Source organism: Lichenostomus cassidix, chromosome W (assembly GCF_008360975.1).
Source record: "Lichenostomus cassidix isolate B80296 chromosome W, HeHo_3.0, whole genome shotgun sequence".
Classification (NCBI taxonomy): domain Eukaryota; kingdom Metazoa; phylum Chordata; class Aves; order Passeriformes; family Meliphagidae; genus Lichenostomus; species Lichenostomus cassidix.
Window position 1 is genome coordinate 21,087,808 of NC_139510.1, and position 26,449 is coordinate 21,114,256.

Genomic DNA, 26,449 nt, shown 5'->3' on the forward strand with positions numbered 1-26,449 from the left:
ACGAACATCTACCCCAGACTGCCTCTGGCTGAGTTGGAGACATCTCATCTGGAAAAGACTGATAAGAAAATCAAGGAATGAAGATCTAATTCACATCAGAAGTGAAGAAATCTGGATCCAATAGGAAACGAAATACTAAGAACTACACAACTTGGGACCAATGAACACTGACCCAAAACATTTATATTAGTTTTGACTGTATAAAACATCTGAAAAATCTTGTAAAAGCCATGTGTCATGGAATGATTCTTTCTGCACACCCGGGCTATGTGTGGATGAGGTGATTTCTGTGGCACATCCTGGCCAGAACAACATCTTGGCCAGAAAATGAAGTAATGCCTTGACTCTCTAAAACTAAAAATGTTGGAGGGTTTTTGTTTTTCCCGCAATTTTGGTGACTCCACCAGCTGTGCTGAGAATCATCTCTGGCTGAGTATTGGGGTGGGGAGGACCACAGCGTGCAAAAGCCAGGTTTACAGACTCCCCCCCAACTGAGGGGGATGAGGAGGAGGTTTTGGGTGCATGGAGTAACCTCTGGTCAGAGGCAATAAACATCCATCTTCCCTTACAAACTGGCCCAGCTATAGAACCCCCAACCCCACAGGCCACATCCATGAGACATTCACATGAGAGGCAGCTGAGGGGGAGTCATAATCCATCAAAGACCTCCCCCCCCCCAAAGTGCTAGGCCCAGCTCCACAGGACTGCATGTGATGCAACAGATCCAGAATCTGCTGCAAGAGATTGCCCCCCTCCCCTGGGGGGACATGCCTGGACATTGTCCCCTGGCCTGAGTGTATATTAACGCACGGGATCCTATGCTTTCCAGGGAGACCATCACCACCAAGAAGACCAGCTGGAGAGAATCAACACATCATCGTTGGGATCCACAGATGGTGATATTTTCTTTATTCTGTCTGTTACTCTCTTTCTGTACCCCTCACTTCTTTTCCTACTTCTCCCTTTCTCTCTGTTCTTCTCTCTCTCTCATATTTACTGTCAAATAAAATCCATACTATTGACTGGCATATGGTCTCGTTTGCATCTTAAGTCGGGCAGAGGTATTTCTAAGAACTTTAATAGACGGATCATAACACCATCACTTTGACCAATGAACATCAAAATTGCAACAATCAAGTCTCGTCACTGGATCCACAGGTGGTGATTATGTATCTTTCTACTCTTATACTTTTCCCTTATACATTTTGTTAAGTGTTATTTTTATGCTTTTATATTGCATTTGTAACCAAAATGGCTACATTTTAAAATTTGCCAAGTACCTTATTCTACCTTAATGTTCTAAAGTCTGCAAGTAAAAGTTTGTTAGTGAACCTCCTGAGAATGTTCTTCTGTGCATGCCCAGAGTAAATCAAACAACCTACCTCTAAACCTGCCGAGTAGACCAGGGCATAACAGTGCCCTACAGGGATCTGCCTGCAGTAGTTCTTAAGCTATGATTCAGGCACCTTGTGGAAAATTTAGAGCTAGAATAAAGGGGGGGGGGAAAGTGGGGAAAATCTTTACAAAGAAAAAGCTTTACTCACTGGAAAAATCAGCATCAAGAAAGCACAGACGGTGATTATGAAATATTAACAGCATACTTCACATACTTTGTGTTTCTCTGAAACACAACAAAGAAGTCTTGATTCTCTTGGTATAAATAATTATCAATATAAAAGTTCTAGGATTAAAAGACCCTAACCCCACATCACACACTTAATTGTTTATAAAAATAAAAATTTTAAAGCCCCTCATTCAGGGTTCATAATGTTCTGAAATGTCAGCCTGCTGATTTTGAGTGAACAATTTCTTTAGCCTCTGATGGCAGGGAGAAGATGAAGATACTAGGAGCTACCTTTGAACCACACCCCGGGATCTGAAGGCAGCACAGTGCTTTCTTGCCACAGCATGCCACAGGACCTGAGGAATTTGAAAATTCTGCAATCAAAATCTAATTCCAAGTTGCTTCTCTCCAAGCCTTTTGACAAAAGCACTTACCAGTGTAATTTCTTATGGGAGTGTTAATAAAATATTTTTAGTCATTAACAAAAGTTCAACAAAAGTATACTGTTTCACAGTTTAGCAAACAAGTTGCTTTTTCGTGATTTACTAAATTATTTTTGCAAAATTGACTGTGCAGCATGTGATCACAGATGTCATGAACTCTGCCTCACCTGTGAGTAAGCTGGGAGTGCACAAGAAGTTGTGTGGGACATAGCTGGGGCAGTTGACCCCAACTGATCGAAGGGATATTTCAGACCATATGGCTTATGCTCAGCAATAAAACTAGGGGGCAGGTTGGTGGGGGTACTGCTGCTCAGGGACTGGTTGGGCATGGGGCAGTTGGTAAGCAATTGTTTTCATTTGCATCACTTGTCTTTCTTGGGTTTTATTTTTCTCTCTCTGCTATTTTTTTCCTTTTCCTTATTATTAAACTGTCTTTATCTCAACCCTCAAGTTTTCTCCCTTTTCTGATTTTCTCCCCCATCCCACTGGGAGGAGTGAGTGGCTGCATGGGTCTTAGTTGCTGGCTGGGGTTAAACCACACCACAACAGTTGGTTGTGGAGGTAAATGAAATCTACAGAAGCGAGCATCTCTATTCATAGAGAACAATAATACAGATGGGAAATAATTATACCAAGGAGAAAACAAAACTTTGTGCATCCACTTTCTAATTGCTCAAATTCTGTTTTCTCATAGCTAGGCAATGGCTGAGACAAAAAAATGAATCAACAACGACAACAGTGAAGAACCATAAACAGATTTTTAATCAAATATTAACAGAAGTAAAGATGCTGTCTATAGAGCAATTATTAAGGAACATAACTTTAAATACACACATTTCCACCCAGACAGGCTTCAGTCAAAGGGTCACGGGTCCTGCTAGCAAACCTGCTTCAGCACGGGCTTCTCTCTGCACAGATCATGCCAGAAGCCTGCTCCAGTGCGGGCTTCCCATGGGGTCACAGCCTCCTTTAGGCAATTGCACCTGTTCCAGGATGTGGTTCTCCATGGGCTGCAGATGGATCTCTGCTGCTCCATGGACCTCTATGGACTGCAGGGGGGAGAGCCTGCCTCACCCTGGGCTGCAGGGGAATCTCTGGTCCAGTGCCTGGAGCACCTCCTCCTTCTCCTTCTTCCCTGACCTTGCTGTCTGCAGTTTTTTCTCTCACATATTCTCACTTCTCGCTCTTGGCTGGTGCTGCCCAGCTTCCGCTTGGTGCCTGATGATTTTTTGTCTTTTCTTTTTATACCCTTTTTTATACATTTTTATATGTAGGATTTAATTCTGTAGGATTTGGTTACGAGGACGGGATGGAGACGAGAGATCTCTGAAGTCAGGTTTTAAAGCATGGGGGTTTATTGTGGAAGGGCGTGGGTGTAGGAGACCTGCCAAGGGCTGCAAGATGCAGCTCAAAGCAGGTCAGAGAAGCGAGAGAGAGAGAGAGATCGGATGCCAAGAGAGCGATCTGCCGTTTACAATACAATAAATAATCTTCTGTGTTAAATATTCTAATTCTCATTAACCAATCTAGAACAAGCTACAAATCCTACAACATTTACATACAACCTATAAGAATCATCGCATTACCATACGGGGTTATATTTTAAACCCTAAAAACCTGCTTTTTGGACCCTCTGCCAAGCAGGCAGGGTCTGTTCTGACCCTTGGACCTGCCTGCAGGCAGAGGGTGTTGTTTCATCAAGAAGGGAATTACTTTCAGTCAGCTATACCATTGTTTTCTAGTTGTTCAGTAACTCAGAGCTTGTTTTCAGCATCTTTTGCCAGGTAATCATAAGACTTTCCTATGTCATCTTCCCCAACATTTATACCCTTTCCCTTTCCTTGTACCCTCTACACACATTCTTTGTACCTTAGCCCCACATACTTGTGATTCTTGTAGTCTGATATTTAGCTTAGTTTGGGGGTTTTGCAAAGCAGGAAGACCAAACATTCACAGTAGGAGGCCAAGAGCTCTATACTATCTCAGAACTAGAGGCTTCAACCTTGGATGGAGTCTCTCTCTCGGGAACATATTTTGTAAACTAGGCTGTAGTCTCATTGGGGGGGGGGAATTAGAATAGGGGGACAATTACTTCATCTATTAAGTTTCTTATTGGGGGATTTTAGGTAGATATGCTAATTTGCGAGGTCCATAAAATTGTATACGATTTGTACGGGGTGTGCTTCTCGGCGTGTTTCTACCTTTGACAAGGGTGGACCTAGGATCCTATTAAAGCCAAGGTAATACCCTTTTTCCCTTTACTGCTGTGTCTGCTTCATATTTCTACCAGCTGAAAGGCAACACTCCCCCCTTCTTAAATTTGCTGTCCCAGAGGTGCTACCACCATCACTGATTGGCTTGGCCTTGGTCAGAACCAGGTCTGTGTTGGAGCTGGCTGGCATTGGCTCTGTCAGACATAAGGGAAGCTTCTGGTGTCTTCCCACAGAAGCCACTCCTGCAGCCCCCCAACCTTGCCACATAAACCCCCTACAACCATAAAGTAGTTGTATAATACAGGTCTCTTTTTTTTAAATTCAGCAGATAACAAAGTGTCTTAGGAACACAGTGCATGTGCTCTGACCCACAAACACTAGGAATTCACCAATTAAGTCTTAAATGCTCCATTATGCATTGAAAATTTTTTAAAGCCAGTTTTCTAACAGAGCAAAAAGGAAGATGCTCTGAAAAAAAGCAAGACCTTTTATGATTGATTAATAGTTATAGTAAAGTGATTTTTCTTGCTTTTCTGACAAATAGCCACACAAAAAAGTTCATTTTACATTCTTTATTGTATGCCAAAGTTCATTAAAGGTGGGGTTTTGCTTGTATAGAAGTTGCTCAAAATTTGTGTCTAGGTAGAGATTCACTAGCAATCTAACTTATTTCAAAGCATAGGCTTGTTAAACTAGGCCACAAAAACGATACTGTGTACAAACAATAACTGAAGAAGAGCTGTAGGTTCAGGAGTTTCCAAATATTACACATCTTGAGATCTCATCAGAAAATAAAAATTAAATCAAATAAAAGCAGTCACAATATAAAATAGCAGCTCCATGTAGATTTTCAAGTTTTAATTTTATTCACAAAGTGTTACTTAGTTCAGTTTGCCTCATTCTTTGAAGCTTCATCAAAGTTTTCAACAAGATCTAGAAAAAGAAAAATGTTGAAATTCAAGTCTGACCTACTTCTGCTTTGCCAATTCCCTCCCCCCCCCAAAAAAAAAGTTCCAGGTCATATTAAGTGGTTACATGGCAAAAGAAATAAAATCTGCTTATAAAATACAAACCAAACAACATTTAAGAGTTTCATGGTTCGTTCTTCTTGTTCAAACAACTAAGTTTGAAATAATTATAAAGCCCAATTCTAAGAGCATTTAACTTCACCATACCTACAGCAAGGCAAAGTGATACTGAAAAGGCAGTTTGTTAGCACTCTTCTTATTGAATGTTAAATAATTATCTTAGCCATAGCTATTATTCCTACACAGGACAAAAATGCTAGCTCAAACCAATTATCCATCTAAGTCTCATATTGTATCTGAAAACAATGCCCACAGAAATTCTATAAAAAAGTCACAGAATGGCCTGAGTTGGAAGGGACCTTAAAGATAATTTCATTCACACTCAGACATGGGCAGGGACACCTTTTACTAGACCAAGTTACTCCAAGCCCCTTTCCAACCTGGCCTTGAACACTTCCAGGCATGAGGCAGCCACAGCTTCTCTGGGCAACCTGTGCCAGTGCCTCACCACCCTCACAGTAAAGAATTTCTTCCTAATCACAGAGTTACAGAATCATTAAAGTTGAAAAGTCTTCCAAGATCATTGGGTCCAACCTTTGACTGAACATCACCTTCTCAACTAGACCAGAGCACTAAGTGCCACGTCCAGTCGTTTCTTGAACACTTCCAGGGATGGAGACTCCACCACTTCCCTGGGCAGCTTGTTTCAATGCTTAATCTCTCTTTCTGAGAAGAAATTCTTCCTGATGTTCAACCTGAACCTCCCTTGGAACAGCTCGAGGCTGTTTCCTCTCATCCTGTCACTTGTTACCTGGGAGAAGATGCCAATCCCCACCTTGCTACAACCTCCTTTCAGGTAGTTGTAGAGAGTGCTAAGGTCTCCCCTAAGCCTCCTTTTCACCAGGCTGAGCCCCTCCAGCTCCCGCAGCTGCTCCTCATAAGACTTGTGTTTCAGACCCTTCCCCAGCTCCATTGCCCTTCTCAGGACACGCTTCAGCACCTCAATGTCTTTCTTGGAGGGGTCCAAAATTGGGCACAGTACTCAAGGTGTGGCCTCACCAGTGCCAAGTACAGAGGGACAATATCTAATTAATATCTAATGCATATCTATCCTCTTTCAGTTTAAAGCCATTCCCCCTTATCCTGTCACTCCATGCCCTTGTAAAAGGTCCCCCTCCAGCTATCTTGCAACCCCCCTTCAGGTACTGAAAGGAATGACTAGTCAATACTCTTACTGTCCTTGGCTCAATCTTATACTGCATATACTATCTCTCAGCAAAATTCACTTCTTTTTCTTCCACTGCATGCTTGTTCTTACCTGGAACTTCATCATCATCATCATCATCACCACCAGCAGCAAGTGGTGCTTTTCCATCCATAGCTGCAAGAGCAAGCAGTTCAAAAGCATCAGTCAAGCTCACCATAAGCATCTTGATTACAAAGGTGCTTTGCTTTGTTTTTTGAAAATATTATCAGTCTGAGCTAAATTGCAATGCTCTATCCAGTTCCCCTGCTGAAAAAACATCTACAACTAATTCTATGTTACTAATAATGCTCAAACAGGCCAGCTGAAAAATGAGAAGATGCACGCTAACCCAGTTTACTAGTCACCATCTTGGTTCCAGATATAGTGCCTTGCATGGTAATAATTTTCAGCTAAAAGCACAGAGACTGATTTTGCCAATTTCTCTTAAAAGCAGCTTGGTTTATTGATTGCACATACATATTTTACAACATTAGCAAGTCATAAGGAATTCTTAAGATCTTACGATCCTAGGCCTTCAAGAAAACTAAGGTGTAATTGTGAAGCTGCTGATGCCATGCTGATTTTTTGCCTTTTTCCTTTATATATTCTCTGTATTTGTTACACATATAGTTGTAGCTCTGTAGCCAATTATTCTGTTAGTAGCTAGTCCCAGTAGTTTTCCATACCCTTTTCCTAGGCAGAAAGACCAAACACATTCCAGGGGCCCCTGTCCTATCTTGGTTCTCCCTGGCTACCAAGGTTGAAAAACAGCTCTTCAGGACACATTTTCATAAACAAAGTACAGCTAGTACCAAGGGGGGGGGGGCTCCAGAGAGGGTTGAAGTGGGGGAAAATTACCTCACCTCTTGTGGTCCTAATTGGTGATTTTTGTCAAATATGCTAATTTGCTAAACTTATAAAACTGTATTTGCATCGTGAGGGTTGGCTTGTGTGGATATTTTTCCATATCTGCCCCATGGAGGCCTCCAATAAAGACCAGCTTTTATATTATCTCCTATATTAATATTATATCAAAAGTGTGTTGTTTCATTTCTAGGGTCTTTAAGGCATCACTGCAATTAGACACATGACTAGAGGCAATTAAAAATATTGTTCCCTGGCAAAGCCAGAGGAATGTGGAACTGGATACGCAGTTTTATACTTCAGTGGTTAAGGTAACCACATGTCCTGGTCCACATCTCTAGTGACTCAGTAATTTCTTAACTATTCCCATTATATTTGCCAGTGCTAGTGAGACTAAACCCTGTCCATTGTAGTAGACCAATGAGCATCTGTGAAACTGAAGCAGTATAATGCTAAGAATAGATATCTCAAGTCCTTGGGTGCCCATGCCACTGCTTTTACTGCTATTCTTAACAGTACTACCTTGAGAATATGAGACAGTTTAGCCCATTACCTCCATTTAATCCTAATTAATCCTCCTCAGTTTTCAAGAAAAGCATGAGCAAAGAGATGAGTTTATACTAGACTTCTGAAATTGCTGTATCCCAATTTCTAGAGAACAAAAATAGATGAATGCATAAACTTTGTTCTGTAAGGGTTTAAGGACAAGGTCAACATTGTCAGTGACCCATGGAGGTCCATGGTGGAGCAGAGATCCACCTGCAGCCTGTGGAGGACCCCACACTAAAGCAGGTAAATTCCCAAAGGAGGCTGTGACCCTGTGGAAAGCCTGTGCTGGAGCAGGCTCCTGGCAGGACCTGCAGAGAGAATCCCATGCTGGAGCAGGTTTGCTGGCAGGACCTGTGACCTCGTGGGGGAATCATGCTGGAGCAGCCTGTTCCAGAAGGACTGCACCCCGTGGAAGGGACCCACACTGGAGCAGGGGAATAGTGAGGAGAAAGGAGTGGTAGAGACACAGCATTAGGAACTGACCACAACCCCTATTCCCCATTCTCCAATGTCACTCAGGGGTAGAAGGTCGAAGAGTTGGAAGTGAAGTTAAGCCCAGGAAGAAGGGAAGGGTGGGGGGAAGGGGTTTTAAGATTTGTTCTTATTTCTCATTATCCTGCTCTGATTTGATGGGTAATACATTCAATAATTTCCCCAAGTCGAGTCTGTTTTGCCCATGATGGCAATTGGTGAGTGATCTCCCCCTGTCCTTATCTCAACCCACAAGTCTCCTATTGTATCTTCTCCTCATCTTGTTGATGGATGGGATTCATAGTATAGCTTGGTGGGCACCTGACATCCAGCCAAAGTTAACCCACCACAGCAATCTGCAGGCAAGCCTAATGTGGCAGCATTTAGCCAGGCTTTTAGCACAGTTGAAAAATGGGCAAGCTCTGGCTAAACCCTATAAATCCCTGCAACTGCATTTGTTGCTATTAAGACACACCTAGCTTAAGCATTATAACCTAAAGGGCTCAAAGAACAGTTGCTTCCAAAAATGCACCACAAAAGCAGCTTGCCTAGCTACTCTGCATCTGTGGCATGATGTCTATTGTTAACAGGCATCATAACATTGCCACTGTATCCAAAAAAGCCTTTATTTAAAAGTGTTATGTTTTTTTGCTCACATAAAATGACAATGTTTCAAGTAGATGTACATTCTCCTAGAAAATACACTGGTGCATTTTTGTGCATTAATAGATATATTTTGAAGCCTTAAGTCCCCCTTGGAATTCAACTTACAGCCTGCTAACATAGTTTATCAAATATAGTATATTTCTTAATGAGACTAGAGAGCTATAGAAGTGGGACATAACTGAAAAAGAAAAGGTAAAAGCCATTCCATGTTTTGAAACAAATCAGTGCCTAATTTACAAGGTACAAATAATTTAAATGCTTTATATGAGGAGCAAATATAATGGGAGTAGAGGGTGTATTCTACAAATGTGAGCAGGCTGACACACTAAAGCAGAATGATAATCCATCTAGTCTACAGTTCCTGACAGAGGTCTGCCTAGACACCAGTGTAGATGTGCACAAGGTCACATCTAAGGAAGTCTGAATTTTGTATGCTGGTGGAAGAAGACTCAGTGAATCCACAGACTTGTATGCTACTCCAGCTTCTACCAACAGTAAAAACACACACAAAACATCTTTAAGGCTATCACTCTTGGGTAGGAATTACTGGAGCATGAAATGCTGCAGATGTGTGTGGGGATTGTTTATTCAAATGCCACCCCCAAATTATGCTAAATGCTAGTCAAACCCTGACTGCATGAGCTAGCTATAATGGTTTCACACTATTCAGAAACTTCCCTAAAGCAGAAAGAACTGCACCATCTCCTGATACCTAACATTAAGTGGTGTAAGGCAGCCAGAAGGGGAATAAATGAATTTTCATGGGGCTCAAGTGACCAAGCAGGGCAAGAGTGTCCTGGGTAATAAGCTGGCTGGACTTATAAACAGAGCTTTAAACTAGATTTATTGGGGGAAAGACATGGTTTTCTAAGCACTTGAGAAGAGCCAGGGGCTACCAAGACATGAGGAAGAAACAGAAAACACCTGTGAATTGCCTCAAGGGAATTAGGGTGAGCTCCTCTAAAAAGTGGATGTAGCTGATAGCCCAGCTGAAGTGCCTCTATAGCTGTGTATGCAGCACGGGAAACAAACAGGAGCTGGAAACAGCTGCCCAAATGGAAAACCACCACCTGATTGCTATCACAGAAATTTGGTGGGATTGCATGATTAGAGTGCTATGATTGATGGCTATAAACTATTCAGAAGGGACAGACAAGGAAGGAGAGGTGGGGGAGTTGCTGTCTATGCCAAAACCAGGATTGATTGCATGAAGCGATCTTTGAAGAACAGCAATACGCAGGTTGAAAGCTTATGGGTGAAAATTAAAAACCAAGTCAAGAAAGGAAACTTTGTGGTTCAACTGTGAGGAAGCATCATGCTCGCATGCCCTGATCCTGATAGGGGACTTTAACCACCCAGATATCTACTGGAAAAATGGCACAGTGAATTGCAAGCAGTCCAGGAAACTAGTGGAGTGCTGTAATGCGTTGACTGTGGCCAGATACCAAGTGCCCACCAAGCTGCTCTATCACTCTCCTCTTCAGCAAGACCTGAGAGGGGAGAAAATACGATGGAACAAAACTCATGGGTCAAGATAAAGGCAGGTGAATAAAGCAAAAGCAAAGGCTGCATGTGGAAGCAAAGGAAGACAAAAGATTTATTCTCTACTTCCCATCAACATGCAATGTCTGACCACTTTGTGGGACAAAGGCTTCAGTATGTGTAGCAGTTGCTCCAGGAGACAAATACCTTAATAATGAATGCCCCCACCCCACCCTTCCTCCTCCTTTCTCTTAACTTTTATTGCTGAGAAAATGTTAATATCCCTTTGGTCAGTTGGGATCAGCTGTCCTGGCTATGGCCCTTCCAAAGATATTTGCCCACCACCAGCCTACTGTCCTTGGGGGGTGAAGGGGGGGTATTGTTGGAGAGACAGCCTCAATGCCAAAGCACTGGTATGTTATCAACACCTTTTTAGCTACCAACACACAGCACAGCACAGCACTGTGAGGGCTGCTATGGGGAAAGTTAACTCCGTGTCAGCCAGACCCAATAGAAGTGCTTTGAGGACAACTTCCTAGTATAGGTGATGGAGAGCCCAACCAGAGGAGAGGTACTGCTGGACCTGTTGCTCACTAATGCGGAAGAACTTATGGCCTTAACCTGAGACATGAGATTCAGATTAGATATTAGAAAAAAAATTTCACTGTTAGGGTGGTCGGGCATTGGAATAGGTTGCCCAGGAAGGTGGTGGAGTCACCATCCCTGGAGGTGTTTAAGAGGCATCTGGATCTGGTGCTGGGTGATATGGTTTAGGGGTTACAGTGGTAATGCTGGGTTGACAGTTGGGTTTGATGATCTTAAAAGGTCTCTTCCAACCTTGATGATTCTATGATTCTAAAGTCTCTCTAACTTATTGGAGAGGTCAAGATTGGAGGCAGCCTGGGCTGCAGCCATCATGCCTAGGTAGAATTCTCAGTTTTGAGGGGTACTGGATGGGTAAAACAGTAGTCAGGACCTTAAACCTCAGAGAGGCAAACTTTCAGCTGTTTAGAGCACTATTGCGTGGGATCCCTTGGGAAACTGCCTTCAGAGATAAAAGAGCTCGGAGATATTTATGTCATGTTTATATCAGATTGCTGCCTTAATTCAAACCACAGGAGTTGCATGACTTGAACAAGTTTCTCCACTGTTTCCCAGCAGTAATGACTTATACCATGACAAACATGCTTGTCAAGTCAGACACAGCCCCACCCTTTCCCAGACACAAGCACAACTTTGTCATAACTATAGCAAAGCTATTATTGGGAACAGTATTATTCCACATATAAAAATGTGATGAAGTGAAAAAAAAAAGAACAATTGTAGCAGAAGAGTGGCAGGCACATTGATTTGAGGTGTCTGTTATAAGCATTTGTCCCTGGGACAGGTGGCATCCAAAACAACAGGAAGGAATTAACATGAATCATAGAAACACAGAATACTTTAGGTTGGAATGACCTTAAAGACCATCATGTTCCATCCCCCTGACATGAGCAGGGACACTTTCCACAAGAACCAGGTTGCTCCAAGCCCTGTCCAACCTCACCTTGAACACTTCCAGGGATGGGGCAGCCACAGCTTCACTGGGCAACCCATGTCAGTACCTCACCACCATCTGAATAAAGAATTTCTTCCTAATATCTAATTGTGGTGGTTTTGATTGGCCCAAAACATCAGTAAAGTATTTTTAACATCTAGGAGAAATTTGGACCCCTCAGAAGCTGTTGTGGTAGGCCTGGGGAGGTGTCTGAGGGGTGGAGAGTGGCACAAAGATGGCTCCTGTGTGTCCTGAGTGAAAGTTCTGGACGTTTTTACATCAAGTCCAGCAGAGCCAATCTCTGATGGCTCTGAAGGTGATGGACATGCTGCCGGCCAAGTTTGGGGCAATTGGAGGTGCTGGTTACGCCTCTGTGAAAACATATTTAAGAAACAATCAAAACAAAGCAGGCACGCACTTCTTTCACTTCTTTGTAGTTGGAGGAGGAGGAGGTGGAGGTGAAAATATGTGAGAGAGAACAGCATGGAGACGCAAAGGTCAGTGAAGAAGGTGGGGGAGGAGGTGTTCCCGGTGCCGGAGCTGAAAACTCTCTGCTAGCCATGGTGAAGGCCATGGGGAAGCAGGAGGTCCCCCTGCAGCCCATGGAGTCCACAAGGATGCAGAAATCCACCCACAGCCCATGCCAGAGGAGCAGGTGGATGCCTAGAGAGAGCTCTGATCCAGTTTGGAGTCTTGAAAGAGTTAAAGCTACAGAGGTCTTTTCAAGGAAGAGAAAGGCCTTGCTCCTAGGATGAAAGCAGCATAGCCTTGGCTTGGGAGAGTCTGCACTTTATGGACAAGAAGACTCATGTTGCAACAGAATTCGGGCGGGATGTTGCTTGTGAGATTGGACCCACACCAAAGAAGTTCCTAGAGGACTGTCTCTCGTGGGAGGGACCCCGTGGCTAAGTAGAAAAACCCCTCTCCCTGATTGAACTGACCAGAGAACCCCTCTCACCCTGCCCCCTGTCTGTGTTGCTGGTTTGGAAAAAGGGAAGGGGGGTGAATGCAGAGACTGCTTCTTAAGAGGGTGGGGGTGAGAGCAGAAAACCTATCTGGAGAGAGAGAGAAATAAGTAGAGATAAAGAGTATTTATAGTAGAAGAATTGTGGTGATAAATAAATTTGAAAATCTGCTCTGTAGACTGAGAAGAGACCCCACACCCTGCCCCCTACCCAGCTTGTTAATTATAAAAGAAGAAAGGGGGTGAATACTATAGGTTCGTAAGAGGGAGGGGGGTAGCGAACAAAAACTGTATGAAAAGTTTATTTTTGCCTTGCATTTATCCTCCAACTCTGTTAGGTAATTAAAGCACTTTTTTTTTTTTGCAACTTTAAGCTTAGAGCCTGGTTGCCCTCTTTCGTGCGTCCTCCTGGCAATGTCCTATCTAAAACCCATGACACTAATCTAAACTTGCCCTCTGTCACTTTAAAAATGTTACCCCTTGTCCTATTATACATTCCCTGATAAATAGCCCCTCCCTTAAATAAATAGTTGTCTCACCTTTTTATAAGAAGAGAGATCTTACCAGGTTCATTTTAAATCCTTCAAGTTTTCTTTCTTTCAAGCCCCACAGCTGACACTAGGAAGGAGGGACCTAAGTTTCATTGGGAAAGCAGTTTACCTCACTTCCTGAACACTATTTCTAGCAGAATTTTTTTCAGTAAGAAGTTGAGAGAAGAAAAGCATCATCAGCTTTAGGAATGGAAATAGAGTCTATCTTTGTTGGCAGCAAAGCACAGAAAGAAAAACCGTAACAATCAAGCCCATAACTGCCACAAGAAGTAGAAAGTAAGTAGGAAGACCCTACATGCAGGACATGAAAAATGGTCCCAGTATCAAGTCTGTCTTTTGCTCCCAATTCTTACCCTGTAGCAGTAGCACCTTTTCCAAACACCACATATTTAAGTCCCTCCTCTACTTTTCTCACATAATTTTAGGGAGAAAAAGTGTTCAGGTTCTTTTACTAATTTAAGGATAGAATACAAAGTTAGCGTATCTAGCTTAATGACCATGCCAGTCCTGTTCTCTACACTCTTCTATGCACACAGAAATTATATTTCCTTTAAAATGCTGTATAATTCCCTCTTAGGTATCTAAAAGCCCATGCAAGAAATAATACCTTCACCACACCTGTGAGGGAACAAAGCAGTAGCAAGATGTCTGTCCTTAAGTCCCTCTCCCTACTGTTTGTTTCCATTAAAAGTGTCAAAACAGACATACCTTCTTTTAAAACCTAATTTTCTAAAAGTAACTCTATCTAGCTTTGATGAACTAGGTATGCCAAAATATGGTAGCCATAGCAAGCAGTAAACTACAGTGAAATCAAGTCTGGCTACAACTTTCTAGTCCTAGACCAGCTGCAAGATATGCTGAGAAACAGGTGCCTCTGCTTTATTCATCGTTGGATTTGAGCTATAAATAAGATTTGTCTCATTTCTTTAGAAGCATTTTTATAATATGCTTGCAGACAGTAAGAGTGCACTGAATTTCACTGCAGCTATTCAAATAATCCCCATAGCTGCCAGCAGGAAATGCATTCAAGTTTTAACTTACATTGCTTGGGTAGGGCTTCCGCCAGTCTCCTCAGGCTAGTCAAACTGTCAGCTCCAAGCTGATTTAAGATGCTAGGAAGCATTTCTGTCAGCTGCTTTGTCTCAGCATGGCCAGTGATAGTGAAAGTGTTAGCAGCCAGGGATGCCTGAACTTTAGGGTTATTGAAGTGAATGACTGTTCCTTGGTTGGTAAACATATTTACCTGCAAGGGAAAAAAACAAAACCAAAACCAGTATTTCAAGCAGTTTAGCATGATTTTTCAATTTAACAGGAAACTAGTTGAAGTTCCTAAAGCTCAATTAAGCACCTATAGATAATTTACAGTCAAGTTTAAGATGTTACTTACAAGGAAATTAAGTTTTTTACATATTTCTATATAGAAAAGCTTTTTTTCCTTTCAAGCAATTACCTCTTCAATTCCAGAAATATTGTTGACACCCAGTTTCTTCAAAGAAAACTGAAGTTTCTTGTCATCTGCTGTAGCTGTTCTATGGACAACCTTCTTCTTTCTGCGGGCAGTACCCTTTGCAAAAAAAAAAAAAAAAAGTTATTAATATTTAATTAGTTCTTTACAAACTCTAATCCTTGTGGCCATATAACTACTCTGCAGCCATCTACAAATCAACTTTGTATGTAAAGTTCTATTTCTGTGTTACAGCACATACAACCTCACTCCTTCAACTGCACTGCAGCAGTCTTTCCCTTGCTAAAGCAAGCTTTGCACGTTTGTGAGAAGTGTGAGATTTTAGGAAGCAATGCACCACAGAAGCTTTATTTCTTAAGTCTCATGGGGATTCTGCAACATCCTACTTAGGAAAGAAAAACTGCAAGTGTATCCTTGTCTGTTACCATAGGCATAAAACTGAAAACTGATCATCTCCTGAAGACTGACATACTCTACAGTCCTGTATACCTAAAGAGTTGCTAGCTTAATGATGCCTGATGGTTTTTGTCTTTTCTGTTTATACCCTTTTTATACATTTTATACCCTTTCCCATTCCTTGTACCTTTCACTCCCTGTACCTTAGCCCTATATGTCTATAATCTGGGGAAGACGAAACATCCCTACTATCTCAGAACTAGAGGCTCCAACCTTGGATGGGGCCTCCTCTCTGGAACATGTTTTTGTAAACTAGACTGTAGCCTCATTTAGGGGGGGATAATTAGAATAGGGAGACAATTACTTCATTTATTAAGTTTCTTATTGGGGGATTTTAGGTAGATATGCCAATTTGTAAGGCCCATAAAATTGTATACGCTTTGTACACGGTGTGCTCCTCGGCGTGATTCCACCTTTGACAAGGGTGGACCTGGGATCCTATTAAAACCAAGGTAATACCCTTTTTTCTCTATACTGCTGTGTCTGCCTCTTATTTTTACCAGCTTTAAGGCATCATTAATTTGGTGACAAATCAACCTCTACAGAAAGATCTATTCAGACATCATTCCTATGACTAACCCCTAAAAATATCTTTGATCTTTAAAGTTCTGAGTAACTGAATTCTTAATTCATCTGGTTATCCATTCATTGCCAGACAGAGCAGTGTAATTCTTGAAAGTATATGTGCTGCACAGCAGGAGGTGTGTGCAAGTGTAACTGCTATAGCAATACTAATGATGATCAGCATCGTGACAGGCCATGTCTGCACTCCAGTGACTTATACCATTGTTGTAAAGGAAGGGGGGAGAAATCAGGTCCACAGTGGTCAGAAAAAGTTTTCTGGAATGCCCCTAACCATCAGCTTCCTATTGAAGAATGCACAACAGATTTTAGTCTACCATCCCAGTAAATACAAATGGTCTCTTTTTTTTTTTTTTTCTATCCCTTATCCTTTACAGTGTCAAGACAATATGGAGTTGCATCTGGTTTATGTTAGGGATTACCTAGAGCTGTGAATGTCAACTGTTTAGGTGGAACAAGTTACCTAGAATTAGGATGAACTTTCATTGTTGCTCTACTTCTGACATTTTTATTCCAAGAAGTTATGAAACAGTTGTGAAAAATAAGTAGCAGTTCTGGCCACAGTTTACAGCTGTCTTTTCAGGCTGCAACTTACGTAGCATCATCAGGGTTTAAGGAAATGAGCTTCAAGATTGCTTAAAGGTTACTGGAACAATGTAAAACTAAGGCATAATAAAATAGCTTTGAAAATCCAAAATTGGCACATGACATAAGTAGAAGTTTGGACAATATCATTTCTCAGCCAAATAATAAGGTTGAACAGCTGATTGTGATACTGAAAAAGTCAGTTTGCCTCTGCTGCCACCACTTCTGAGCAGTTTTCAGTAATTTCTGAAGCCCATTAATTTTTCCTTAGACAATCTTTCTTAAGTTGTCAAATTTTGACAATAAAGAGTCAGAGACCATAAAGCTATCAAAAATATAATTAACAAATGAAAATGAGAAAACCCAAAACACTCTTTTTTTTATTCCAAATAGACATCTCCATCTGATGGACTTACACATTTGTGTAAAATTTGAAGAACACATATTTTCCCAAAATATTTTATGGACATGACCTTAAGAGGTATTTTCAAACATAAATGATTGTATGAAATATATTTTTTAAAAAATACTTCTACATAATATTCCAGACCACTCCTTTTTAGAAAGCAAAACAAGCAAAGGTTAAGTTCCCCTACAGAGCTCTAGACTTCTCCAGGAAAAAGGTTTGTAAGAATCAACAAGACATTTATCTGTATCAACACCCTACACAAAAATATCAAATTCCACATAATAAAGTATTACAATAGCCTTCCACCTAAATATAATATTTATCTTATTTTTAAGATCTTCAGGCCCGCAGTGTTATGAAAATCTCCCATCAGAGGCAATGTGCAACCTTTTCTCACAAGAAAGAAGAAAAAAAACCCCAAAACAGTAGTGATAAAGGTTAAAGCCCTCGATAGGCAAATACACACATGCTAGTAACATGCACATAATCATCAATATAATACAGCAGTCCTTTGCTTAACTAGTAATCCATATAAAGAATGCACAAAATCACCAAACCAGTTAATTACTGGATTAATCCTGATTTAAGGCTGCCTAAATATCCATATAAAGGCAAAAAGCTTCAACACGTGAATAAAAGCTACTAGAGTTCTGCTGGATAGAATCACAGAGTAGTTTGGGCTGGAAGATATCTCAAAGATTATTTAGTACCAACCCCCCTGCTGTGGGCAGGGACACCTTCCACTAGACCAGGTTGCTCCAAACCCCATCCAACCTGACCTTGAACACTTCCAGGGATGGGGAAACACAACTTCTCAGGGCAACCTGTGCCAGTGCCTCACCACCCTCATAGTGAAAAGTTTCTTGTGTCCAATCTAAATCTACCTTCTTTCAGTTTAAAACTGTTGCTCCTTGTCCCATCATTCCATGCCTCTGTAAAAAGTCCCTCTCCAATTCTCTTGGAGCCCCTTTAGGCACTGGAAGGGTCTCTAAGGTCTCCCTGAAGACTTCTCCAGGTTGAACAACTCCAACTCTCTCAGCCTGTCACCACAGCAGAGGTGCTCCAGCCCTCAGAGCATCTTCATAGCCTCCTCTGGACTCACTCCAACAGGTCCATGTCCTTATGTTGGGGACACCAGAGCTGGAAGCAGTACTCCAGGTGGGATCTCACAAGAGTGGAGCAGAGGGGCACAATCACCTCCCTCGACCTGCTTGTCACACTTTTTTTGATGCAGCCCAGCGCAACATTGGCTTTCTAGGCACCTAGCACACATAGCCAAGTCATGTTGACTTTTTCATCAACTATCATCCCAAAGTCTTTCTCCCTAGGGCTGCTGTCAATCCATTCTCCACTCAGCCTGTACTCATGCTTGGGATTGCCCTGACTCAGGTGCAGGACCTCACACTTGGCCTTGTTGAACTTCATGAGGTTCTTGGGGGCCCACTTTTCAAGTTTGTCCAGGTCCTTCTGGATGGCCTCCCTTCCCTCCAGTGTGTCGACTGCACTACACAGCTTGGTGTCATCAACAAACTTGCTGAGGGTGCACTCAATCCCACTGACCATGTCACCAACAAAGATGTTAAACAGTGCTGGTCCAAATACTGACCCCTGAGGATGCCACTGGTCACTGCTGTCCCCTTGGACACTGAGCTGTTGACCACAAATCTGAGTACAACCATCCAGCTGATTCCTTATCCACTGAGTGGTCCATCTGTCAAATCCATGTCTCTCCAGTTTAGAGACAAGGATGTTATGTGGGACAGTGTCAAATGCTTTGCACAAGTCCAAGTAGATGACATCAGTCACTCTTCCCTCATCCACCAACTCCATAACCCCATCATAGAAGGCCACCAAATTTCTCAGGCACGATTTGCCTTTAGTGAAGTCATGTTGCCTGTCACAAATCACATCCTTATTTTCCATGTGTCAGCATAGTTACCAGGAAGATCTGTTCCATGATATTGCTGGGCACTGGATAGGCGAGACTGACAGGCCTGTAATTCTCTGTGTCTTCCGCATTTTCCTTTCTAAAAACATGGATTATATTTCCCCTTTTGCAGTCAGTGGGAACTTCACTGGACTGCCACAACTTCTCAAATATTATGGATACTGGTTTAGCCGCTTCCTCTGCTAGGTCCCTCAGGACCCATGGATGCATCTCATCAAGTCACAGGGACTTGTGCACCCTCAGGTTCATTAAATGGTCTCAAACCTGGTCTTCTCCTAGAGTGGGTGATTCTTGATTCTCCCAATCCCTGCATTCACCTTCTACAACTCAGGTGGTGTGCTGGTGAAAACTGAGGCAAAAAAGTCATTGAGTACCTTAAGTCTTCTCCATGTCCTGGGTAACCAGGTCTCCCATATCCTTCCAGAAAGGGCACACATTTTCCCTAGTCTTCCTTTTATCACTGATGTACCTATAGAATATTTTCTTGTTACCCTTGACATCCCTGGCCAGATTTAATTTTATCAGTGCTTTAACTTTCCTGACCTGATCTCTGGCTGCTCAGACAATCTCTCTGTATACCTCCCAAGCTACCTGTCCTTGCTTACACCCTCTGTAGGGTTCCTTTTTCTGTTTGAGCTTGTCCAGGACCTCCTTGTTCATCCACACAGGCCTCCTGGCATTTTTGCCTGACTTCCTCTGTTGGAATGCATTGCTCCTGAGTTTGGAGGAGGTGATCCTTGAATATCAAACAACTTTCTTGGGCCCCTCTTCCCTCTAGGGCCCTATCTCATGGCACTCCACCAATCAGATCCTTGAACTGACCAAAGTCTGCTCTCCTGAAGCCCAGGACAGTGAGATTGCTGTGTGCACTCCTTGCTGCCCGAAGGATCTCAAACTCCACCATTTCATGGTCAGTGCAGCCCAGAACTTCACATTCCCCACCAGCCCCTCCTTGTTGGTGAGAATAAGGTCCAGCATAGCACCTCTCCTCCTTGGCTCCTCTATCACTTGGAGAATGAAGTCATCATCAACACATTCCAAGAACCTCCTGGATTGCTTGTGCTCTGCTGTGTTGTCCCTCCAACAGGTATCAGGGTGGTTGAAGTCCCCCATGAGGACCAGGGCTTCTGAATGTGAGGCTGCTCCTATCTGTCTGTACAGGGCCTCACCCACTCAGTCTTCCTGATCAGGTTGCCTGTAGCAGACTCCCACTATAATGTCAACTGTCCCTGCCCTCCCTTTAATCCTGACCCATAAACTCTCAGTCAGCTCCTCATCTGTGGTGGTTTTGCTTAGCCCAGAACATCAGCAAGGTATCTTTAACATCTAAGGGAAATTTAAACCCCTCAAAATCTGTTATAGTAGGCCTGAGGAAGTGTCTGAGGGGTGGGGAGTGGCACAAAGATGGGTCCCGTGTGTCCTGTGTGAAGGTTCTGGAAGTTTTTCATCAAGTCCAGCAGAGCCAATCTCTGATGGCTCTGAAAGTGATGGACATGCTGCCGGCCAAGTGTGGGCCAATTAGAGGTGCTAGTTATGCCTCTGTGAAAACATATTTAAGAAAAAAACAAAACAAAGTTCTCATGCACTTCTTTTTAGCTAGAGGAGGAGAAGGAGGTAAAAATACGTGAAGGGAGAACAACATGGAGACAGCAAGGTCAGTGGAGAAGGTGGGGGAGGAGGTGCTCCAGGTGCCGGAGCTGAAAACCCTCTGCCAGCTGTGGTGAAGAATATGGGGGGGGCAGGTGGTCCCCCTGCAGCCCATGGAGTACACAGGGGTGCAAAAATTCACCCGCAGCCCACGCCAGAGGAGCAGGTGGATAACACCTGGGCTAGGGAACATGGCATTGAGTGGGTGTATCATATCCCTTATCATGCACTAGCCGCTGGAAAAGTGGAACGGTACAATGGACTGTTAAAAACCACCTTGACGGCACTTGGTGGGGGGACTTTCAAAAATTGGGAGTGGCATTTAGCAAAGGCCACCTGGTTAGTTAATACCCGAGGCTCCATCAACCGAGCAGGCCCTGCCCAATCTGAGCCCCTGCATACAGTGGACAGACTGACCAGAGAAAAAACCCCTTACCCTGCCCCCTGCCCATGCTGTTGGTTGGAAAGAGAGAAGGGGGTGAGCAGAGAAACAGTGTTTTAAGAGGGAGAGGGGTGAGCAGAAAAACTGCCTTGAGATGAGCAGAGAAACGGTCTTTGTAGTAGAAGAATTGTAGTGATGAATAGATTTATGGACTAAGAAAATACCCCATACCCTGCCCCCTACCTGAGCTGTTGGTTACAAGGAGGGAGGGGGGTGAGTAGAAAAATGATATCTTAAGAGGGAGGAGGGTGAGTGAACAAATGGTGTCTGAAAAGCTTATTTTTACCTCTCATTTATCCTCTGACTCTGTTAGGTAATTAAATCACTTCGCAACTTTAAGTTTTGAGCCTGTTTGTCCTTCTTCCGTGCGTCCTGCCACCAGTGTTCTACCTCAACTCATGAATCCGGTGTGTGTTTAACAGTTTTTTTTTCTTTCCCCTCTCCTGCACGTCTGCGGCAGAAGAGAGCAGAGGTGCCTGGCATTTAGTCAGGGTCAAACCCCGACATCATCCATCTCCAGGTGGAGGTCCATGCACTCCAGCTGCTCATTGACATAAAGGGCAACACCACCTCCTTGTCTCCCCTGCCTGTTCTTCCTAAAGAGCCTATGTCCTTCCATTCAAACACTCATCACAGGAGCCTCCCCACCATGTCTCTGTGTTGCCAATAAGATCATGGCCCTGCAGGCATGTGCGCATCCTGTTTATTTCCCACGCTGCCTGTGTTTGCATAGAGGCATTTAAGTTGGGCCCCTGATGAAACTGACTTACTGGCTGGAATTCCTTGGTGCTGCTCTTCAGATGCTCTCCTGCTGACCTGCGATCCCTCTCCAGGCTCTGGGCATCTCTCCCTGGCCCTGGCATCTAACTAGTAGGAGTGGGATAGACTGAGTTTCCCCTCTCTTGGCAATTTTAGTTTAAAGCCCTCTTCACCAGTTTGGCAAGCCTATGACTGAAGATGATCTTCCTCTTCTGACACATGGACCCATCAGCCCCTAGCAGACCAGGTTTCTCAAACCAAGTCCTATAGTCTAGGTAGCCAAACCCCCAGCTGTGGCATCAGTCCTGTAACCATTTGTTGATTTGCCAAATTTGACTAACCCTTTCAAATTCCTTCCTTTTGACCAGGAGGACTGATGAAAAAACTACCGGCACTCCAGAGTCCCTTACCACTGCTCCCATTGTCTTATTTTAGAATAGTTTGTATTCTAAATATTGGGTGCACATTTCTCAGGTATAAAAAAAGAATAAATTGCTAACAAATTCTTGCCTTGAAACTGAAACTGTAATTAACATGTTTACTAGCATACAACTATACTCAACATAATTTTTTATTTTCAGATTATAAGTAATCACAAAGCTACATAAATTCAGGTGTTATAATAAAATAAAAAGGTCTTCCAAGCATGTTATTCTACAATGATAAGAGTATGACAAGTACAGAAACTCCAGCTTTGTTCTAAAAAGCAAGAAAACAGCCATGGGCATCTTAAAGATTTGTGATGAGAATTTGGAACATAGCCCTCTAGTCTATTATGAAAACTATACCCAAGATCATTTGCTGTAAGGTCTACTTACTTCAAATCTTAATCATAGAATATCCTGAGCTGGAAGGGACCCACAAGGATCATAGAGTCCAACTCTTGGCTCTGCACAGGACAGCCCCAAGATTCAAACCATGTGCCTGAGAGCATTGTCCAAATGCTTCTTGAACTTGGACAGGCTTGGGGCTGTGACCATTGCTCTGGGGAGCCCGTTCTTCCGCCTGACCACCCTCTGGGTGAAGAACCTTTTCCTAATATCCAACTAAACCTCCCTAACATAGCTTTATGCCATTCCCTTGGATCCTGTAACTGGTCACCAGAGATATCAGTGTCTGCCCCTCTGCTTCCCCTCATGAGGAAATTGTAGACTGCAACTACAATTGTAGGCTGAGGTCCCCCCTCAGTCTCCTCCAGGCTGAACAAGCCAAGTGACCTCAGCTGCTCCTCGTATGGCTTCCCTTCTAGACCCTTTACCATCTTCATAGCCCTCCTTTGGATGCTCTCTAGCTTTTTATCTTTCTGTGGTGGTGCATCCCTCCCCTTTTTCGAGGCCACACTGCGATCTGAGAAATGCTCATTAGGTCTCAGCCTTGACAAACAGCACCTGGGCTCAGCTCTTCTTGAGCTTATCAGAAATACTGTCTGCTCCTAGGAACTGCTGCTGTCTAATGAACTCCTGGTTTCTTTATGAACAGCCTTGGAAACTGTTTTCCCTGCCTGAATGGCATAACATCCCTGTTCTCACACTTTCAAAAAAGTGCCGACCCAAACTGTGGCCAGGATGAAATATTATTATGACTAAAGCCCACTCTCTTACAACCCTATAAACAGCACTCCAAAATGAGACCCTTTGAGCTCTTCTGGACTGCAGCAGGCTGTGACCAGCAACCTCCCTCTGAGTGGGGCCTCTCAGAGCTAGCAAACTCTCAAGTTTGCTATACTGGGAGGATTGCTGAACGACGCTGAATCCTGGGCTGATACCCCCACCCCTCAAGGCCCGATCCTTTGCCCGCTGGGGAGATGCAAAGCCATCCGAAGTGAATATTTCACTTACCCTTGAGGGGAATTTTTCACAGGTAACTTGCACTGACTCTTTATGTCTGTGCATGCATGTGCACATATGCTATAGCAAATTTGGGAGAAATGCTGCTTTCTAAGATGTTTAAGTACCTTCAATAAGTAGGTTAGGCCTGTAAGTAAGGTTAAGTCATAAGTTATAAGCTAAGTTAAATGCTGCTAAGGGTTGATCTTTTGCTAAGTTGCTAAGTTTAACTTGAAAGTTATAAGTTACATTAGATGCTGTTAAGTGTTATTCCTCTGTCAAATTGTTAAGGTTAAGGTATAAGTTAAGTGTTGTTCCTTTGTTAAATTATTAGGTTTAAAGTATAAGTTAAGTTAAAGTACTGTTAAGTTTGAGCGTTGTAAAGTTTTTAGGCTGTGTTCCTTTTTATCCTTGCCCTCACTATCCTTTTATCACACGCACATACACACACACCCCCACACCCCCCTAGATGGTTCTCGGTTCATTTCTGTTTTGATTGCCTGGATTTTGTTTGGTATTGTTGTTGCTTGTTTTCCTTGGTGTGCCTCAACTGTCTAGTAAGTAGTAGAGTGAATCTTGCCAACAAACTTTGTCATGCTGTCACTTAATATTGAATCTGGTTTTTACTGATACCCTTGCTGCTTATTTTTTAAGTGATCTCACAGTTGTTCGTAACACTTTCTTATATTGTGGTGCCCAAAACTGCACACAGTAGTTGAGGCAAGGCTACACCACTGCAGAGCGGAGCAGGATAATCACCTTCCTTGACTGGCTGGCAATGCTGTGCCTGATGCACCCCCATGACACAGTTGGCCCTCCTGGCTGCCAGGGCACTGCTGACTCATATCCAACTTACCATCGACCAGGACCCCGAGGCCCCTTTCTGCAGTGCTTCTCTACAATGTTTCATTCCCTGGTTTGTACATACATCCAGGGTTGCCCCATCCCAGATACCTTTTAATATAGCCTATATAAGAATATAGGCTACAAGTCAGCTATAATATAATAAATCCAAACAAAAAAGGCTGGAGGTTCAACTCCTACATTCTGCTTCTACTGAACTGACTAGAAATCCCTGCAGCAGTGCAGCTTCTCCCAAGGACAGTCCAGCCAAGCCAGGAGTCTTTAGGGCTGCTCCCCACCCGAGTTTTCAGGATCCCACATCAGAGGCCCAGTGTATGGACAGTGACACACAATCCCGAAGGCAGAGATGGGAGACAATTCCTACCTTGCCACCAATGCGCACTTGGGCCTGGAGCTTGGCAAGCTTTTCTTGGTTCATGATCGTTTCTTTCATCTGTGGAAGCAACAAGAGCACCCATGGAAAACAGGTCAGGAAGCACTCGGCGGCACAGGCCACAACCTGGGCCTGGCAGTAAGGTAGGTGGGCACAAGGGGCTCCGCAGCTACCCCTCACCGCACTCGCACACCCGACGGGAACACGTTCAAGCCCTAACGGGGCGGTCGGGGGCGGCCGGTCTGCCACACACAGTGCCGCCGAAGCTCAGATCAGCTCTCCTGAGGCCCTGCCCGTAACAGCCTTGCCTTGCTCCAACCACAGCCGCCTACTAACCCGCAGCCCGTGGTCGCACAACAAATTCCACCCTAGTCCCTCCCCACCATCTCCTCTGTACCTTAGAGCGGAAGCAGCGGTGCCAGAGCGAGGGGAGGTGAGGGTTGTAGGAGCGGGATGAGGACCGAGAACAAGCGAGATGGCGGCCGGAAGGGAGGCCAGACACGCCGCTCTGCCACTGCCTAAGCCAGGAGAGTGCGCCCTACGCGGCAGTGAAATCTGGAGGGGCGGAGCCGCCACCGCGGGAGGAGTTAGAGGCATGAGAGGGGGAGTGGGGGTTACGCTACTTGTAGGGAGCAATGAACTCCAGTAGGTATGCTGTACTGCGCTGCACAGAGTAAATTTGTGTGGCTGAGCTGGGGTGCAAGGTAAAGCCCACGCCTCTTTCCCCCTCTCCCCCCCTCCCTTCGGGCGTGTTCGTTTCTGTTTGCGATCTGGTTTGGTGTGTGTGGCCTGTCTCCATTCCCTCCCTGCTTCCCCCACCATCTCTTGCTTGCAGCCTCAGCTAGCAGGGGTTTTTTTCCATTAATGAATCTGTCCTTGTTTTGGCTTTTTTCTTTTTTCTAGAAGATATTTAAATGTTGTATTTTCTTTCATGTTTATGCAATTCAAACCTTGTCCCTGTATCCATGATTTTTATTTTAGATCCAGTTCTTTATGAGCTGCTCCAGTGTGGGTCCCCCATAGGGTCACAAGTCCTACCAGCAAACCTGCTCCAGTGTGGGGGTCCTCCTCTCCACAGGTCGACAGAATCTGCCAGGAGCCTGCTCCAGCATGGGCTTCCCATGGGGTCACAACCTTCTTCGGGTGCATCCACCTACTTAAGTCTGGGGTCTTCCACAGGCTGCAGGTGAATCTCTGCTTCCCTAGGGACCTCCATGGGCTGCAGGGGGACCGCTGCTTCACCATGGTTTTCACCACGAGCTGCAGGGGAATCAGCTCTGGTGCCTGGAGCACCTCCACCCCCTCCTTTTCTACTGACTTTGGTGTCTACAGGGTTGTTGCTCCTGCATATTCTCAGTCCTCTCTTCTCTGGCTGCAATTGCTTTTGGGCAATAACTTCTTTCCTTTCTTAAATATGTTGTCCCAGAGGTGCTACTACCATCTCTGATTGGCTTGGCCTTGGCCAGTAGTGGGTCTGTCTTGGAGCCAGCTGGCATTGGCTCTGCCGGACATGGG

The 26,449-nt window shown here is 43.8% G+C and overlaps 1 protein-coding gene and 1 long non-coding RNA gene across 2 annotated transcripts in view; both read right to left on the reverse strand.

Moving 5' to 3' along the window:
- Nucleotides 1-2,746: 2,746 nt before the first annotated feature.
- Nucleotides 2,747-26,449, reverse strand: part of LOC146425670 (uncharacterized) — a 420,136-nt gene continuing 396,433 nt past the window's right edge. The window contains exon 2 of the long non-coding RNA XR_014846561.1: nt 2,747-4,626. This is a non-coding gene — a long non-coding RNA (uncharacterized LOC146425670). The remainder of the gene's footprint in view (nt 4,627-26,449) is intronic.
- On the reverse strand, nt 4,778-25,084 carry LOC146425671 (transcription factor BTF3-like). The gene is made up of 5 exons (XM_085041703.1): nt 24,926-25,084; nt 15,029-15,142; nt 14,620-14,821; nt 6,567-6,629; nt 4,778-5,153 (listed from the first exon to the last, which is right to left on the reverse strand). Exons 1-5 carry the CDS (start codon nt 24,992-24,994, stop codon nt 5,107-5,109), a joined length of 495 nt encoding a protein of 164 aa, XP_084897829.1. The 5' UTR covers nt 24,995-25,084; the 3' UTR covers nt 4,778-5,106.